Source organism: Typopeltis vanoorti, chromosome 8, assembly GCF_054136105.1.
Source record: "Typopeltis vanoorti isolate ZY-2024b chromosome 8, IOZ_Tvanoo_1.0, whole genome shotgun sequence".
Taxonomy (NCBI): domain Eukaryota; kingdom Metazoa; phylum Arthropoda; class Arachnida; order Uropygi; family Thelyphonidae; genus Typopeltis; species Typopeltis vanoorti.
Genome location: NC_143556.1, coordinates 27,307,929 through 27,328,059, shown reverse-complemented (window position 1 = coordinate 27,328,059; position 20,131 = coordinate 27,307,929). Strand labels below are relative to the sequence as shown.

Genomic DNA, 20,131 nt, shown 5'->3' with positions numbered 1-20,131 from the left:
CATCTACCTGACAGCATGGAAGCAAACCCACATCTAGCTTATACTAAAAATGGGAGACAAAAATCATCTAACTATGGTCCTATTGCTTTTGCATCAGAACTTTCAAAAGTGGTGGAAGTGAAGAAGGTTACAACCAGCTTCTTCGTTACCTCGAGACTCATCGGTTAATTAGTGATCACCAATATGGATTCCACCATTCTTATTCTACAGCCAACCTCCTAGCTAATCTCACCTACCTTTGGACTCAGGCCATGGAAAGATTTGGAGAAACTCATCGTATTACTCTCAATATTTCTAAGGCATTTGATTGTGTCTGGCACTGAGGCCTCCTGAACAAATCGTTATCTTATGGTCTCCCTTCTGCACTCGGTAATTGGATTGCCAGCTTCCTTTGCTAGTCATTCACTGTGTGTCATGGTGGATGGCTTCCTCTCATCATATTCCCCATTAATACTGGAGTGCCACAGGATTCTGTGCTCTTACCTGCTCTTTTCCTCCTTTACATCAATGACCTCCTTTCTCTGGCTTCATCATATTCACAGCTTTGCTAATGACAATACTCTTCATTTGTGTTCATCATTCAAACCTTGCAGTACCATAATGTTAGATGGCTCAAAACCTTCCATCTTCCAAAAGTGACTTGAACACTGACTTCCTTAACATCCTGAAATGGCATGAAGACAACTTAGTAAATTTCAGTGCCAAAAAAATTCAAACCTACCTTATTAGCTGCAAGAAAAATTCTATCCCATCCCTTCTCATTTTTTGATAATGTTCCAGTTTCTTTTAAAGATCAATTTTCTCTTCTTTTATTGACTGTTACATCCAGTTTATCCTGGCATAAGCATATTACTTATATAGCCTCCTAAGCCTCTGAAAAGCTTGGAGTTATTTTCCATTCTAACCATTACTTCTCTACCTCTCAACTCCTAACACTTTAAGTCTCAGATCTGTCTCAGATTAAGTGTTCTGTTCCACATTCAGAATCCACATTACAATGAATCTATGATCATTCCATAGGTAAACAACATCATTAACTTTAGAAAGCCCAAATCTTCCAAATACGTCTTCATACTGATTTCAGGTCCCACTTAAAATCAGCTACTTTTATCTTTTCTGCTTACCCAAAGATTTTCATCCTCCTTTCTTCTCCACCACCTTGACTATCTATATGATTCTTTACTGTTGCAAGCTGGCATAATTTGGACAAACAAGAATAGCAATAATAGAAACAAAATTAATGCACACACAAACAAACAAACACATGCTCACACAAATATATCAATTATAGCCCCACAGTCTACTCATTTCTGCATCATCATGTTGCAAGAATAAATAAAATCATAATTTAATTTGCATCCATAGTATTTTTTTTTCTATAGAACACTGTGGAAAAAAATGACACTACTGCAGGGAGTGTGATAAAATTGGAGAATAATTTCTTAGAATCATACCTCAAGCACTTACTCAAACTGAACAAACATGATTATGCTACTATTTCAATAAATCTGGGATATAGTCTTCACAAAACCTTTATCAAAAATCCATTGAATCACTATCTAAGAAACCCATCCAACTTGGCTGAGTTTTTCCTAGCCAGTAATCCTTTACACCTTTGATGGTCTAGTTGGTTGAGTGGTTAGCATATCCTATCTCTGACCAACAAGCTGTGGGTTTGCAGTTTACCAATGGATGTGGATGCTTGTGATTATCTTTAGCTGGAACATGAATTTCATTGCATAGTGTGAGACTATCACCTCACTTACTGGAGAAATCGAGGGCCTGAAAAGAATTTCTAGAAGCAGTCTTCCAGATTAATTTTTAATAGCACTTGTGGCATAATAACATTTCTTAGATATAAGCATTCACAATATAATAATGTTATTACTGCAAATTTTTCGACCAGAAACTAACTGGTCATCAGTATAAACACAAGGCGAAGCTAGAACAAAGAATGTTAATCATATTTGCACAGCTGAGTTACATGCCAGAATGCCACCTAGCAGATCTCACAAGTGGTGGTAAAGTTATTGGAAAAATTGGTGAAAGACAGAATTCAGGACTGGGTGGATAGGAATAAGATAAGCATAGTTTTGTCTTGGTCTTGCATGCAAGACCAGGCAAGCAACTTGCCTGTAAAGCAAAAGCAAGCAAATTGTCTTTAACAAGTTGCCTGCTTGCTTTTTATAATAAAGTGATAATGTAATTTGATATGATAAATGTCTACTCAGTGATGTTGCTATACTTTGCAAAAGACAAGATTCCACACAGCACTATGTTGCATAAATTGGAGCAAATGGGGACAAATGGGATAATATCTGAATCTATTGATTTACACGAGAGAGTGACTGATGGACAAAAAACAAACAGTAGTTTATTGGAGGAATTGGTGACCACCACAAATCTCACAACTGGCAAGATTTTTTTATCACAGTACTCATTATAAATTATTCCTAGAAATCAACAAACAAAATGGAAAGAAAGTCAAATTGTCAACAGCTAGCTAATAAGATGCTCTATGCTACCAGACAGATGTAGCAAATTACCGACCAATCAGCATATCAGGAGCATGCACAATTCTCCCAAATGTTAGTATCACTGGTAATAAACCAGAATGGAATAGTTAGTATAAAGTGTCAGGATAGCAGTGTGTGTCTGTAGGGATTTCGCACTTTATGTACACTAATGCCAGGAGAATTCAGAACAAGCAGGAAAAATTTTTGGCATTGGGTGGTTCATCCTGGCCAGAGGTTATTGGCATTAGTAAGACATGGCTAACAGAAGATGATATAGTTGGTGAGATAGAATGTGAAGGATATAGTGTGTCCAGGGAGGATAGAGAGAAAAGAATGGGAGAATGGAGTGTTATTGATGATAGCCGATGAACTGCAACCAAAGAGAGTAGAAGTTCAACTGCAAGACAGCGAAAATAACAAATTTCAGGCTATATGGTGAGAGTTGGGTGCTGCTACAAACCAGGTGATGGAATAGATGATGGAGATAGTATGCATAGGCAAATAGACTCAATGAGTAAAGGACAGGTAATTATTATGGGGGATTTCAACTATGGTAACATTGATTGGAAGGAGGAAAGGACACATGGGAGGAAGGAAATGGATTTTATGCAGTTACTAAGGGATAACTACCTGAGACAGCATGTAATGGAATATACTAGGGGCTTGAGACTGCTTGATCTAGTAACTGCATCTGAGAATTTGACTATAACGAATATGACCACATTGCTATCAATTCGTGAGAGTGATCATAAGGTCTTGACCTCGAAGGTGGCTAATGTGTAGAATTTTCAATTAAGACAGGGTACATGTGGAATTACCAGACTGGTAAGTGTGACAAGTTTAGGAGATTGCTTGGATCGATGCCATGGCATATAAAACTGTAAGGGCTGGATGTTGATTGTGCACGGGAAGTGGTAAAGGAGTTTTTGAGGGAAGTAATGGCAGAATGCATACCTAGAGTTAGGAGAGTAAATCAAGTGGGAGTTAAATGGATGAATATGATCATTAAGCTGCAAAAAAGAAACAATTGTGAAGGGAATTTAAGGAGAAAGGTGACCTGCAGGCACATGAACAGTACAAGACACAGGCCAGAAAGGTAACTATTGTGGTAAGAAAGGCAAAAGCAGATTATGAAAGGAAGTTAGCAATACAAGTTAAAGAGAATCCCAAATATTGCATTATGGGAGATACTGTGATAGGAGTGATGTTAGCTTGCTCCACCTTTGCAATGAGTTGCCTGGTGTTGTACCACCTTACCCCAGTCCTGAAGATACTTTCAGGCACAGACTTTGTTTGCTCACACTTGGATAAAGGATCAAACTAAATTTATTATAGTCTAACTAAGTGAAAAATAAACTTTCAGCATCTTTCTCTAAATCCAAAGTAATTTAATAAAAAAGGTGGCACACTGTTTGGCAACTCCTATAGGTAGAGATGACCTTGCTAATGCTTTTGCCTGGTATCTCCACTTGGGCCTGGTTCCCACTGAAGAGACCTCAATAAAGGTCAAAACTAGTCTGGGTAATGCTCCTTCATTTAATGCATAACGTTATACATATCCGCAAGGAGATGTGTTTTGCATTATGGGAGATACTGAGATAGGAGTGATGTTAGCTTGCTCCACCTTTGCAACTAGTTGCCCGGTGTTGTACCACCTTACCCCAGTCCTGAAGATACTTTCAGGCTCAAACTTTGTTTGCTCACACTTGGATAAAGGATCAAACTAAATTTATTATTAGAATCCCAAATAGTTATTTTGATATACTGCAAGTAAAAGAAAGAAACTCCTTTACCACTTCCCATGCACTATCAACATCTTGCCCTTACAATTTTATATGCCATGGCATCGATCCAAGCAATCTCCTAAGCTTGTCATACTTACCAGTCCAGTAATTCCCTATGTACCCTGTCTTAATTGAAAATTCCACACATTAACCACTTTCCAGGTCAAGAACTTATGATCACTCTCACCAATTGATAGCAACGTGGTCATATTCTCTATATGGCAGAATGACTTAATGAATGCCAATGGTAGGGAGGTAACTGAATCAGTCCAAATAGCAGAATTACTAAGTAAACACTTTGCAAAAGTATATCATCAAGTGGTGATACTGCAGGAATGAGAGAGCCAAAGGCTTATACAGAACTGAGGTAAATGAAATGGAGGTGCATAACATATTATGGAACTTTAATGTGAATACAGCTGTGAGATTGGATGGTATACCAGCTCAAATTTTATGTGAAGCGATGAGGGAATTGTCAGTGCCCTTGACCATATTGTTTAATCTAAGTCTCAGCTCTGGGTTAGTCATGAGAGGATGAAAGGGGGGGGGGAATAGTTCCATTGCATAAAGGAAGCTCCAGATTGATGTAGCAAATTACCAACCAATCAGCATATCATAAGCCGTTATCAAAGTATTGGAGAAGTTGGTCAAGAGCAAAATTCAGGAATGGATAGATGGAAATTTGATATTGAATGGGGTGGGGGAAGCATGGTTTTGCTCACGTTTTATAATACAGTGACAACTGAACTGGATAAGGATAATGGGTTTACACTGATACTGCTGGATATTGCTAAGGCCTTTGACAGGATACCATATGGAATTCTAATAAGTAAACTGCAGCACATGGGGATGGATATAGGGTTGGTGAGATGGATAGCAGGGTGGTTGATTTAGAGATATCAGAGAGTAGTTTATTCAGGAGTAAAATTCAAAAGATGCCCTGTGACTAGTGGCATGCCTCAGGACTCTGTTCTTGTACTGCTCCTCTTTAATTTTTTCATTAATGATATAGAAAAGGATTTGATGATGATGCAAAGTTGGGTAGAGCAATAGTTAATATAGGTGATGTTAAAATTTTGCAGGATGATTTGGATAGATTGGCAGACTGGGCAAAGGAGAATGGATGTCAGTTTAAAGTGGCAAAATGTAAGGTTATGTATTTTGGCCTATAGCAAAATGTATACCACATTGGTGGAACTGCTGTACTCCAGGAAATTGACGAAGCCAGAGACTTGGGAGTGTTAGTGGATAGGCAGTTAAAGTTTAGGAAGCACATAGCAAAATTGGCTGAAGCATCTCATCAGATCACTTGGTTACTGAAGAATACTTTGACGTGTAAGGACAAGTAGGTTATTGTCTCTTTATCAAGTCTTGATAATACCCCATCTTGACTATTGCATGCAGATCTGGACGACAAAGCAAAGTATGATAGATACTGTGCAAATGTTGAATAGTTCTTGACATGGTGTTTAGGGCCCCCCCTTCAATGAATCTAAGGATGCCTTGGAGTCGCCTGTAATAATAATAATAATATACATAGCAAATTCTGAATGGACCTTACTTTTGTGTGTGTGTGTGTGTGTGTGTGTGTGTGTATATATATAACCTGACCTTATTTCAACCTTAGTATCTCTTTTGGGCTTGATTTCCACTGATGAGACAAATCTGAATAAAGGTCAAAACTGGTCTGATTAGTGATCCTTCCCATAATGCATAACATTATACTCACCCAAAAGGATATGTTCCATTGCCATTTTTTATGGGATACTAAGGCAATTAATGTGAAGTTATTGCTCTTTATGTAAAAAGTGGCCTAGTCATGAAGAAATTTCACTTACAATTTTGCTTGGTTACACTTAGATAAAGGATTAAACAAAAATGCAATTTCTTGGCATTTTGCATTTTAAATACTTTATTTAAAAGACACCATTGAAAACTGGCAAAGATTTTATCATTATTATTATTATTATTATTGCACCATCCGTGGAATCAGCCGACTCATCGTGGGAGGTTCATTCAACTGACAACATATTTATCATACTGAATCTTAAAATCCTTAACACTACTTGCATTAACAACACAATATGATATTATATACCAGCCGAAAGGCTGCCGGTTCGAATCTCACTGTGGGCATGGATGTTTATAATTGTCTGTGGAAATATTAGTGGTGGTGGTAGGCAGTAGATGGTGTTGGTGCAGTAGAGGATAGTTGTAGTTGATGAAAAGTTGTAGAGTAGGTGGCCCTCCCTTGATGAGTCTTTGGACTCCTTGGAGGTGTTACGTAATAATAATAATATCATACGAGACAGTATTATGATAGCACAAATACCAGATCAGTCTGAAAATATATTTCCAAACATATGAAGTTGAATAATATAAACTAAACCAAAATATATACAAAACTAAACAAAAATATATGCTCACTGATGAAGCCTCAAAAAAGGCTGAAACCGGTCTGGGTAGTGACCTCCCTCCATAATGTAATAACAGCATACATTTCCTAGGAAATGTGTTTTTACATTATGGAAAATACCTAAGAATAGCGATCAGAACTTTACCACCTTTGCAACGAGCTGCCCGGTATTGTACTACGTACTAGGATCACTTGCATTGGCTAACGCTAGTGTCGCCGATACTTTATAGTTTACTATATTCGGCAAGAAACTCTCTGATTCTGATCTTTGAGTTTCTTATTCGGTTTTAAAACTTTGCAGGATTTAATATCCCCTTAATTTAAGTAATGTTTTCATTGCCGAAATGAAGCTTATTAGCTCTTTATTCTTAAATAAACTAAACCTGTTTTGTTTTCTGGGATATACTGGATTTATATGCGAATATGGCATCCCTTGCGTCATAAAACTAAAAGAACAGCATTTAGCCATTCAGAAGAACACAATGCTGCATAAAGAACTATTTTTCATTAAAATTGCCCTTTACTCATATGCCATTATGCACTTTATCAGTTGTGTAGCATTAACTTTTGCATTGAACAAAATATTTGAAAGATTGAAACATCCTGGTATGAAATTATGAATGATGGGATGAATGTCAGTTACTTGAGAAAAGATTCAAAGTACTATATCATCATTGAAAGGCATATATCTAAAGAAGACAGTTGCAGCATAAGTTTTGTGCATCTTTATCCCTTTGTGTGGGAATACCTGTTTGTCATGAAAAGGGCCAGCATCATAAACATGTCTGTTTATGATGCTGGCCCTTTTCATTCATTTTCTTATCTTTTCTTCTTGCATTCTTCACTCTACTTTTCATAAGTCTTTTTTTTAAACTTTCCTATGAGTCTAGATCATTAAAACTGGAATTCATTTCCTTGCTATTGTATTCACCATGCATTGTAAACTGTGGATATCTAGAAAAGAAGATCCTGGCAATGGGCAGTCTTGGATGGTCTGTCCAGGATCATTTATCAGGAAGATTTTAAGTTGGGCACACTCTGATATATCTGAGTGAACATATATATAAATTTCTCTACTGAGACCTGTGTGTAATAGGAATGCAATGACTAATGCTCAAAGGTGAAATTTGACTTTCTATTAGGAAATGTGGTTTTGAAGATTGGAGATAAGTTGTCACTGTTAAAGGAATAGATTGTATTCATTGTTGCATATATGCATTTCTCTTTGTTTAACATGGTGTTTTTTAAGGTGAGAGAAATATGGCATTATACAGTAATGGATTCTTTACTATAACACACAGAGAGTTTCACCCCTACTCCTTCACATGAAGAAATTTCAAGTAAAGTAACAGTCATTATTGCATTTTAGAAAGTATCCACTTGATAATGTATTGTAGGGACTATACAGGTAGCCCTCATAGGGAGTTCCTATACAATCTCATTTAGTGCAAAACTATATAGAACTATGAACAGTACAAAAAAGGGAGATGGGAGTTACATCCCAAAAACTAGCAAAAATACACCGTTTTATTTTTATACTATCAGAAATTTAATTTTATTAAATATAGGAATAAATAATTATTTAGAAAATATTTTTAAAATAAATCGGCAGTTACTTAATGCTTTTTTTATTTGCTTTTCAATATACTGATAATGTTTTTTAATTGCCTCTTTCATTGCATGAGGATTAGAGGATCCATAAACTATAAAACTTCCCACAAAAATTTTTGTGGGAAGTTTTCAGTATTAAGACCATGTTATGATGTAACTAAAGAGTTTGATAAAAATAAGCAATTAAAATCCCACAAGTTTCGTAAGTCATAAGACTTACAAAGTCAGGGGTAATAGTACAGAAAAGTTTTACATAACAAAAGCCTATTAACAGATGACAGATATTAACAGAACCTTCAGATAAAGTTTAGATGTAGTCAGTCTCTTCACCAATGTACCCAGAAATGAGACAGTGGATCTACTTGTAAATCTTTTCTCAACAGACACTGTAGGTCTATTAAAACACTGTATGGAAAACACTTTTTTCATATTTAGGCAAATATTGGGAACAAAAAGTACTTGACATGAGTTCCCACCTTTCTCCAGCCATAGCCAACCTGTTTATGGAAAATTTCGAAACTAATGCATTAAAAAAAATCAGACAAAACCATTGGGATGAGTTAATTACTTTCAAAGATTATCTGAACAACTTACATTCCAAAAATTTACATTCCAATATAGAATTCGCTTGTGAACTAGAACAGCACAAAAATTACCATTCATTGATATATCCTTGTTGAAGTAAATGAAGAAGAAAAAAGATTATCCTTTTCCATTTACAGAAAACTAACCACGATGGGAAGATTTTTAAATGCTACTTCACATCACCATCCATTACAAAAGATAGGCATAATTAAATCTTTACTAGACAGAGCATACAATATAATATGTCACTTAAAAGGAAGAAAGAATTGCACTACCTGAAACAGAACCTTGTGCTCAATGGTTATGAACCCAAGACGGTGAGAAAAATTCTTAATATATCTCCTGCAACTCCCATACTTAAGCAAGATTTCAAGAATACAATCACATTGCTTTGCATCAAGAATGTCACAGACAAAGTGGCTGCGTTGCTTTTTGAGTACAACATAAAAGTGGCTTTTTTTTACATTTACCAAAAATATCAAGATACCTACATCCACCAAAACTTCCACATCACCTCATGAGAAGAACAGGTGTCTATGAGATTCATTGCTCTTGTGGCATTTGTTATGTAGGCCAGACCGGAAGGTTGGGAGAGATCCACATGTCTGAACATGTAAAAGACATTGAAAAAAGAAGAGAGCATAAATCAGGCCCCTAGCATTCCACACAGCCATTACTGGCCATGAAGTACTTTGGCAACCAACAAAAATGTTATAAATTTATCATAACTGTTTTACAAGAAAATTTAAAGCATGATACGTGTAATTAATTGTTAATAGACTTTTGTTGTGTAAACCTTTTCTGTACCAGTGCTCCTGATGATGTAAATCTTATGACTTATGAAACTAGTGGTTTTAATTGCTTATTTTTATTAAAATCTTTATTTACGTCATAATGTGTCTCAATACCAAAAACTTCCCATAGAACTGCTAAACCACAGAAATTTATGTTTGATTAGTATAAGTTTTATCATATTATCTTCTGATGCACTACAACACATAGCAACATAGCACATCTTTTGATGCATTAAAACTGCTGTAATTTTCTTTTCTTTTGAAATAAATGTTATTTTTTCCACCAAAGAACTGTCTCATTGGCATTGAAAACTTGGTGTGGTGTGTATCTGTGCTCTTTGATAGTTTTTTGAAATTTGAAGTTTAGTAATAAATACCTGGAAAAAATTTATAATCAGTCAAATGAAAACCAAAAGAGTCTTATAAAAAAAAGTCCCAATTTTTAATGGTCTTATAAACAAGCACGTGTTCATAGAACCTAACACCATTTAAATTGTACATGTTTTTGGTCATAAAGTGTTACAAAATAAAGACTTATTGTTATATAGACCATATATTTATAACGTGCTTAAGTTCTTACACATTGCCTACCGGTTTCGCTAGTAACTAACTGGCTTTCTCAAAGCTTGCATATTACAAAAAAAGGTAAATGCAAAAAAGCTTTAAAAATTTAAAGCAGGGGTGTTCAACCCGTCGATCGTGGAGTGATTTTTGATCGATCTCTTGTGTATTCCTCCTTGCTTACAAATTTAATTAAAACTAAAAACATAATATTTTATTTATCATTATTTTGTATTATTTTTAAATTGCTTTAAGTGGTATTGCTATTGTTTATTTGTTTTTCGTTAAAATTGTCAAATCAGTCATTTTCTTATAAGTCCAGGTAAATGAATTAACTTGGATCAGTGGAAGTCAAACAGCGAGCCGAGTGAATACGATTATAAGCAAAGTGTAAAAACTCGATTTTAGCTTAAATATTCCAAAGCACATTACATTGATTTTTTACTTAGGTTAAGTCCCATGTGAGCATTGTAAAAAAATAAACTTTGTTTGTCTCGGTATAGTTTGTATTAGATGTTTTTGTAAATAACTCTTTTGAAGCTAACTGTATATACTGCTTTAATAAGAATATGTTAGCATGTTAAAAACAAAGGCAATATTTTTGTCGCCGAAGCTGTACGTGGCAGCATTAGAAAGATTGTTATTGAAACTTGTATGTATGAGAAAGGCTTGCAGGCTCTAAATGTAAACATCTCCGAAGTCAGTCAGAAAGAGTTCAAACAACTTTCCGATGGCCGGCAACTTACAATCAAAAGAAAGCGGAGGAGAACAAAAGGCGTGCCGAACTTGAAACTTAAGATGAAAGACTCATACCAATTCTTTGGGGGTTGCCAAACTTCATGCGAGGTCTCTGAGGAGGCCTAATAAAAAGGGACAGAAGCAAGCAGAAGGGCTCCCGGTTCCAGAATTGCTGTCAGAGAGGAGGCCACCTGGTCCGGAGTCGCCATCAGAGAGACTGCCCAGATCCACATTGCTTGAGAGAGGAGTTTCCCACTTCCAGAAAGGGACTTCTCGGTTCGAGACGTCGCTAGAGAGAGACTACTTATAGGCCACAGACAAGGTTTCAAATTGCCGAAAGGAAGAGTTTCAATTGCTGGAAAAAAGTTTCCAGGCCAGGTTAATGTCAGACATTCACCAGTGCGTTTTCATTACAATTTGGTGAATCAAATGACTTCACTGATATTGCTCAGTTAATGGTATTTATTCGCATGGTATTTCAAGATTATTCAAGTAAAGAACTTTTGAAAATTATACCATTATTGGGAAGGACTAGGGGAGAAGACATTTTTTCGGCATTTGATGAAGTTGTGAAACAGCACAAACTTCCGCTTTTTAAACTTGTGTCTATTACTACTGATGGTGCTCCTGCAATGATAGGTAATAAATCAAGCTTCATTTTATTATGTAAAAACTATTACAAATATCTAGATTTTTAATATACCGCCATATTATTCACCAACATGTACTGTGTAGTAAAAGATTAAACACAAAAGATGTTTTGGATATTACGAGTACATTTAAAATTGTAAATTCTGTTCGAGGAAAAGCCCTGCAACGGCGGTTATTTAAATTACAGGCAGATGATGATAGGGAACTTCTGTTGTACAATAATGTTCGCTGGCTCAGTAGAAGTCAATTTTTAGAAAGATTTCTTGTATTAATTAACGATATAAAAAATTTCCTTGATGAAAAAGGAGATATTTATCCACATTTGAGTGATAAAAGATGGTTGCTACACTTATCATTTTTAGTAGATTTCTGTACGACATTAAGCAATTTAAATTTAGAGTTACAAGGTAGAGATAAAAATTTAATTGACATGTTAAGTTCAATAAAAACTTTCCAAAAATACTTACTTTTATTAAAGAAAAATATAAATGACCGTAAATTTAGACATCTCCCATATTTATTAAAATTTTTTGAACAAAATCAAGAAATGTTTTGCTATGATTTAAAAGAATTTATTCATGAAATAGAATTAGTTGAGGAAGAAATAAATTCAAGATTTAAAGATTTTAATAAAACTGAAATGATTGTATCTTTTATCAATAATCCATTTCAAGAAAACTTGAACATTACAGAAATTTCAAATAAAATTAGTGGGCTGTTTGATATAAACCAAACTGAAGTAGAACTTGTGATAATAAACATTCAGAATAGTTTACATTTAAAATCAATAAACAATGAAGTCATTTGGAAGTATGCACATGAAAAATTCACAATATTAACTGATATTGTGCGAAATTTTTCGCACAATATCAGTTATGTTTCGGATCGACACACTTGTCAGAATCCACTTTTTCAAATATGACCGTCATAAAAAATCAATTAAGAAACCAAATGACAAATGATCATTTGGATGATTGTCTGTGATTGGCCACTTCTTCATATCAACATGACTATGAAAATATTGCGAGGTCTAAACAATGCCAAATTTCACATTAACTATTTTTTTTTTAATCAGCCAGAATTTCCTGTAATTTGTGAGTTTGTAATCAATCTGTTGTTTTTTCTAACTTTGGTTTTCCAAAATAGAGAAATAAATATTTTATTCCAATATATTTATTTTTTTTGTTGTATTAAATTAATTAAAAGTGATAAATAAATTTTTAAATACACAAATAAAGTTTTTAGTTGTTTATTTGTGCGTAATCAGATATCAGGTCGGGGGAACATGATCTATATAAGAGAGTAGATCATTGAATAACTTATTATAAAGTAGCTTGCATAGTAAAAAAGGTTGAACACCACTGTTGTATACTATGCAGGGAAAAAAAAAAGAAAAAAAAATGCATTGCCAACACATCTTCAGGTAGGTAGGTTGTGTTTCTTTATGATACTTTATTGAACTTCATGACATTGCTTCTGTGCTGTAATATGTCACATCAGCATCTCTTATTAACCAGTTGAGATATTTCCAATCCTTTTATGATCTACCATTACTTATTATATCCCATGAGTATGAGATATTTTGGTGTGGCTTTGATGTGCTATCTCAAAAATAATCCTCTCTCCTTATCTCTTCAAGGTGCCTAGGAAAATTGTTTGCAAAGTTTGCTCACATAGTAGCTTAAGCATGCACCATGCATTTCGTTTTTCATGACATTTGGAAGTCACCTTTCTGTTCTTGCAGCTTCATATCTTGATTCTGCTAATAACCTTCACTTAGTCATATAAAAACTATAAAATTCATAGTTTTGGGATGCATCACACATATATAAGTTTACTCTCTGCTCTGAAGTGTATGTTTTAAAATATCTTGATTCTGCTAATAACCTTCACTTAGTCATATAAAAACTATGAAATTCATAGTTTTGGGATGCATCACACACATATATAAGTTTACTCTCTGCTCTGAAGTGTATGTTTTAAAATATAACTGTTTTTGTTGTATAAGTTGCTTTTTTTTCACTTGTATTTTCATTTTCATTTTCTAGTTATTGTACACATTCACCTTAATGATGCTGTCACATGAATAACAGTGAAAGCGCACTTGTATAATAAAATAATATATCTGTAGTGAAAATATTTCTTACTGTAAAGGATTGGCTAAACTAATCTCGAATTGAAAAATTGTTCAGTTTCATGCAAATATTATTAAGTGCAAAAACTTATCTTTATTTTTATTCTAGCTGAATTATTAGAAATTAAATGCTAAATTCAAGTTATTTGTTGCAGTGCTTGCTTTCTACTACAGCATTTGGTCTAGGTGCTAAATACTTTGCATTCTATGAAGAGGTAGGAGTTGGTGTTCAGTGGTCTAATATTGGAATATCTCCTGTTGAAGATGATGAATTCAATCTCTGGGCTGTAATTGTTATGATGTTAATTGATATCTTTCTATATTTTATGCTGATGTGGTATATTGAAAGTGTTCATCCAGGTAATTGTTTATGTTAAAAATTTATTGATTAATGTAATTTTTTTTATAATTTGTCTTTTAAATACTAGGTTCACCACTGCACCATTACTGATAGTAGTTCTCATTCTAGTATAGTTCCACCAATACAGTATGCAGCTTTTTATGGGTGCACCCCAAATGTCAATATCTTACATTTCATTGCATTAAACTGAAATTCCCATTCATTCATCCACCTGACCAACTTATTCAAATCCTTCTGAAGGGTCACAACATCAGCACTCTCACTAATATCCCTTATACACTTCACATCATCTGCAAATAACTGAATACCCCCCCCCCCCCATGATCCAGTGACAATGTCATTGACATAAATGTTAAGCAGTAGAGATCACACTACTGAATCCTGCAGAGCTCCACTTGTGAGCATGTTCTATGAGAAAGGGATATTATGTGGAACTATAAGACTGGTGATTATGACAAAAACCCAGGAGACAGCTTGCAGCTGTACCATGGAATGAGGAATTGGAGGGAAAGGAATCAGTGCTGCTTTGGCCGTATTCATGAACTAGCTGACAAGGCAATGTCTGATTGTATGACAAAGTTCAGAAGTTTAAACAAGGAAGGTAAAATGGATGTATGAAGAGGTAAAGCATGAGTTTGTAAGAAGAAGGCATTATGGTGGCAGTACAAGATGAGTGGTAATAATCAGTAGCCTGAGAAGTACAAAGAGCAGGCGAGAAGGTCAACTCACTTGGTAAGGATACCAAAAGTGCAATATGAGCAGCAGTTAGCTAATGAAGCATTAAAAAATCCTGGGGGAGCTCTTTCAATACATGACTAGAAGAATGAGTATTGGTTGCTGAAAATTGGAGAATCATTACAAGTGGAGTATATAGTCCATATATTATGAGCTATGGATTTCATCCTCATCATTGTGACATAATTTAGAACTTGAGTACACTGGGAAGGGAGACGGAGGCAGAGATGGTAAGCGAGCAGATGATATATGCAGAATTAAAAAAATAATAATAATTTATGTTGATCGCACATATGAAAGGTCACAAGACCTATAACATCATAATGGCATGTGTGGGCAAGTGATTAAGGAGAAAATGTAGCCTGTTAATATGTTTCTTAAAGAGTGGGAGGATGTACCCAATGTGAAAAACAAGATATGAGGGATTGAGTAAACTTGATAACTAATATTTAAGGAATTGACAGCGTATACTGGAAATATAGATTAAATAAACTTTAATATACACTTTCCGATATTTCGGCGAACGTTACGTTGCCATCTTCTTGGGAACTTACTAAAAAGACACGTGCACACAAGTACTAATACAACAAATGAGACTGAGGCTAGGACGCTAGCGTTTTCCTAAAGTCCTGATGGTGCCCCCTGGCGGGCTATATTGGTAGTTCTTGGCCTTTGGGCTGAAGTTCTTTTGATAAAAGTTTCCCAAATTTGGGGCAGTTTCATGCATCCAAATTTGTTGAGGTTTGGCATGTTCCTAAGGGCCGAGGCTGATTCCATGAATAGTCTTTCATACTTGAACTTGCTGCGGTGTATTACTGTGGCTTTCTTCCATCTTATTCTGTGGCGAGTATCCAGAGCGTGGTCTGCAAGCCCAGAGTGGCTGTACTGGTGAAATCGGATGTAATCCTTGTGTTCTGAGATTCTGATATTTGCTGTCCTGCCTGTTTGGCCAAAGTAGGACAGTTTACAGCTGCAAGGGACCTGGTATACACCAGGTAGGTCTAGGGGGAGTGGTTGGTCTTTGGTGGAGCGGATAAGGGATGCCAGTTTTCTATGTGGTCTGTAACAAGTGGTCAAGTCATGTTTTTTTAAGATTTTATTGATTTTTTCTGAGGTGCCTCTGATGTAGGGAATAGTGATGGATTTATAGTAATCTTTTTTGTGAGGGGGAGGGGGTGGTGGGTTGTGGATAACTGGGTTAAGTATTTTTTGGATTTTTTGGAGGGGGTAGCCGTTGGCTGAGAAAGTGTCACGGATGTGATTTAGTTCAGAGGTTAGGGCTTGATCATTAGAACAGATTATTTTTGCCCTGTTGAATAATGTTTTAATAACTCCATATTGTTGTGAGGGGGGGGGGATTGTTGGTGAATGTATCTGCCTGTATGGGTGGGTTTTCTATAAACTGAGAAAACCAAGGTTCCATCAGGTTGGCGGGTGACTAGTGTGTCTAGGAAGGGGAGGTTATTGTTTTCCTCTTTTTCCAGGGTGAATTTGATTCTAGGGTGTTGGTTGTTCAAGTGTGTTAGGAAGGAGAGGAGTGAATCCGGGCCATGTGGCCAAATAGCGAAAACATCATCAACGTATCGAAGCCATATGGTAGGTTTTTGTGGGGCTGAGTTTAAGGCTTTCTCTTCAAACATCTCCATGAAAAAGTTGGCCAAGGGTGGGGAAAGTGGTGAACCCATGGCTGTCCCCTCTATCTGTTTGTAGAATTTTTCCTGCCAAACGAAATAGCCTGAGTTCATTGTAAACTGAAATAGGGCTGAGATATCGGGAGGAAATTTAGCTTGGATTAGCTCTAAGGTTTCTTTGAGAGGGACATTCGTGAATAGGGAGGAGACATCAAAACTGACCATTATGTCATTGTGTTGGAGTGTAAGGTTTTCTATACTGGCTTTGAAGTGGGCTGAGTTTTTTATGTGTGATGGTGTATTGCCAGTATAGTGTGAGAGCGCTTTGGCTAAATGCTTGGCTAGTTTGTAAGTGGGGGAATCAATTGATTCCCCCATTTCTGTTTCTTTCATTTACCTCATCTTTTATCTTTTCACTCTGTTTTGCCATTCATTGCTTCGTGGTCTAATATTATATCACACTTACTACAAAACATACCTTTCCTCCTCTCCCATCCATTTTCTCCACATGCACATCCCTTACACTTCGCCATGCATACACATTACACTCATGACATCGAATCAATTTTGAAAAGTCTATTTTGTTAATTCCACTTGATTTTTGCTCTCAGCTAGTTGCATCGGTATGCCTGCTTGGTTGCTCTTGTGAGTACTGCCATTGTGTTTTGTTTAATAAATAATAAATCAAACAATTTAATAAATCACACCAAAAATCATGCAGACACACTTTGTTCTCAAAAATAAATAGTACAACACTAAAATTCAAGAAATTTTATTACTCAAAATACACTTATCTTTTGCAGAGTTCCTTATCAACACTACACACCTTACGGCCCTCTAGTGACCTGCAGTTATGCAACACTTTTTGTAGAGTTCCTAATTACAAATTTTATTAAGATGTGCAGTAAGCCTGACAATGACATATTATGACAAGCTATGAATTAAATCTGCTTCCGAACTGACCATAGCTTGACAGGTCCACAGGTGACAGAGTTGATCCCATTTCAAGATATGGGGGGGGCAACTGCAAGCAGAGTAACCTGCTGAATAAGCAATTCCAGGCTTTGTCATCACAAGTGGTGGAGAAGGTTTGGCATGGCCTCTCAAACCAAAATGCTGCAGAACCCTAAGATCACATGATATGGTGTCCACATGCCACCATTAAATAAGCATGCCTCTTCCCCTCTGAGGTACTCAAAGAAGATCAACTGCATCAACTTTCCACAAGGTAAAGTGCATCTGAACACGCAATGCTCCATGTCAGAAATGGCCTCTTCTTGAGTGAACGATGGTAGCCTGAACTGGCCCTCAGCTAGGAAGTAGCAACTTCTTATTAATACCACACTTCAGGGTCCAAATGCCAACGATGGTGCCCTTGACACTACCAGAAATAAATGCAAACACACACACACACACATCATCAAAGCAGACATTCTGGCTCGAATGTCATCAAGATCAACAAGGTTTTAATCCACAGCTTAGGCAGAGGACTATGTTCATCAAGTCCACCACAGTCCCCAAATTATTTTAAACACCATAAACATGGTGTTTAATAATCAGAAATTGCTTACATATCCTCCAGCTGAACATTGGGAGTAGTTACTAGTCCAAAAGCAGAGGTACTAATAATAATATCCTTAGTAGGAACAAAGTAGACATTGTGCTCTACAAGAAACTCACCACATCACCCAAGAAAATATTACTATTCATGGCTACATCCTTCTTAGTAATAAACCTGATGAAAGACATGGCCTGGCAATCTATGCAACAACAAATCTGTAAAGCATCTCTGAACTTCTGGCACACTAACAATGTGCCTCTTCTATCGGTATCCATCTGCACAACTCCATCTACAATGTATAAAAGCTATCCAACTCCCTACTAAATTGGCTAAGCTCTGCACTTCCTCAGCCCCATCCTGGCATCATCCTCAAGGATTTCAGCTCATGCAGTATATTATGGAGATACAATAATGATGACAATCCAGGCCAGCAACTGACAGACTGGATGTTAACAAACAACTTCCACCTCTACGACAGCAAGCAACCTGAGAGGACATTCAAATATGGAAGATGGTGATCAGAACTAATCCCTGACTTCTGCTCCACCACTGATACAGGCAGAACTCCTCTCACCTGAACCTATTAATACTGCTTCCTTTTCCCCACAGCAAGTACTAACTGTCTAATTACAATAGAACTTTTTTACTAAAATAAAGAGTCAAAAGGCTTCAGTTCGTCAATGCAGAATTTATAAAAATCAAGTGGATATTGAATCCAGCATTATTTCAAAGCCGAATACAGAAACTATAAAAGTTTCACATGAAATTTAACCAGAGATCGCTATGCCCAAGCGTCGTAAAAACTGGACCAATAGGAGACAAATATACGGACGCTTGGTGCAGAGCGATCATGTAACCTGTAAGGTCTGGCTAGGGCAACTCATAAATGTGGCTAGTGTATTCCCGTAAGCTCTCTGGAGAAATTTCATGTGAAACATTTATAGTTTCACATGAAATTTGTGGCTAGCACCAGAGAGCTTATTCCCATAAGCTCTCTGGTGAAATTTCATGTGAAACTTTTATAGTTTCTGTATTCAGCTTTGAAATAATGCTGGATTCTATATCCAGTTGATTTTTATAAATTTTACAGAACTTATAATACCCAGAATAAACAGCTTCCCTATACACTGATTGATCTCAGGGAAGCAAATTGGCCAAAATTTACTGAATTCGTTGAAAACAACATCAACATAATTCCACCTTAGCTGACAACTATGAAAGATTCAATGAACTCCTCACAGCAACTGGTAAAAGATACAGGATTTTCCAGAGGATTCAGAAAGACTTGCACACATCCCATGCTAATCAACCAAAAGTAGCTCTGGTAGAATATGTACAACAGACCCATCTAAGACAATGATGATTCATCCAATGACCTTAAGAAGGTTTCTGTCCTCTCAAGATCCTGGGATGAAGACTGAAAAGCTTTTGGCATGAAGAAAACAACAACATCAACTTGACCAGATCAAGATGAAAGGCTTGGTCACTGTTCTGTTGACTGGGAGACACACCAATACTTCCAGCAGAACTAGAAGAAAAGTAAACCTGCAACAGTATTGCAAAAATCTTAGCATAAAACCTAAATTCAGACTTCCCACAGATGCCCCCCCCCCCCAAAAAAAAGTTCTCATTATTTCCTATATCTATAGCAAATTTCAATCCAGTAACTCTAGATGAAACTGATGCAGGCCTCAAACTAACCGAAACAGGTAAAGCTCCTTTGTGATTTTCTTACTTGTCCTGGCCTAAAAGTAAAAACCTGTCTAATTTCTTCTCAATAATAAATAATGAATGACTCCAAAAACTTTGGCATGATAGTAGCCTTTCCAAAACCCAGCAAGTTAACTGACACTCCTAATAACTACTGCTCTGCACTTCTCACAAACTTTTTGAAAGGATTATTCTCTCTAGAATTCCTCCAAAGCCATCTTACCCTTTGAATAAGCTGGGTTTAGACCTGGCAGAAGCTGCTGTGACCATGTCCTGGTCCTCACAACCCACACAGAAGCTGGATACCAAAAGAGTTTAAAAACAAGTACTGTTTTATAGATCT

At 36.2% G+C, this 20,131-nt stretch overlaps 1 protein-coding gene across 2 annotated transcripts in view; it reads left to right on the top strand.

The window, feature by feature from the left end:
- LOC150103869 (ATP-binding cassette sub-family A member 2-like) overlaps window positions 1–20,131 on the top strand; it is a 975,482-nt gene that overhangs the window by 317,700 nt on the left and 637,651 nt on the right. For both annotated transcript variants that reach the window (XM_090397162.1, XM_090397161.1), the window contains exon 18: window positions 13,946–14,150. In XM_090397162.1, the coding sequence (XP_090253288.1) occupies window positions 13,946–14,150 (205 nt within the window). The remainder of the gene's footprint in view (window positions 1–13,945; window positions 14,151–20,131) is intronic.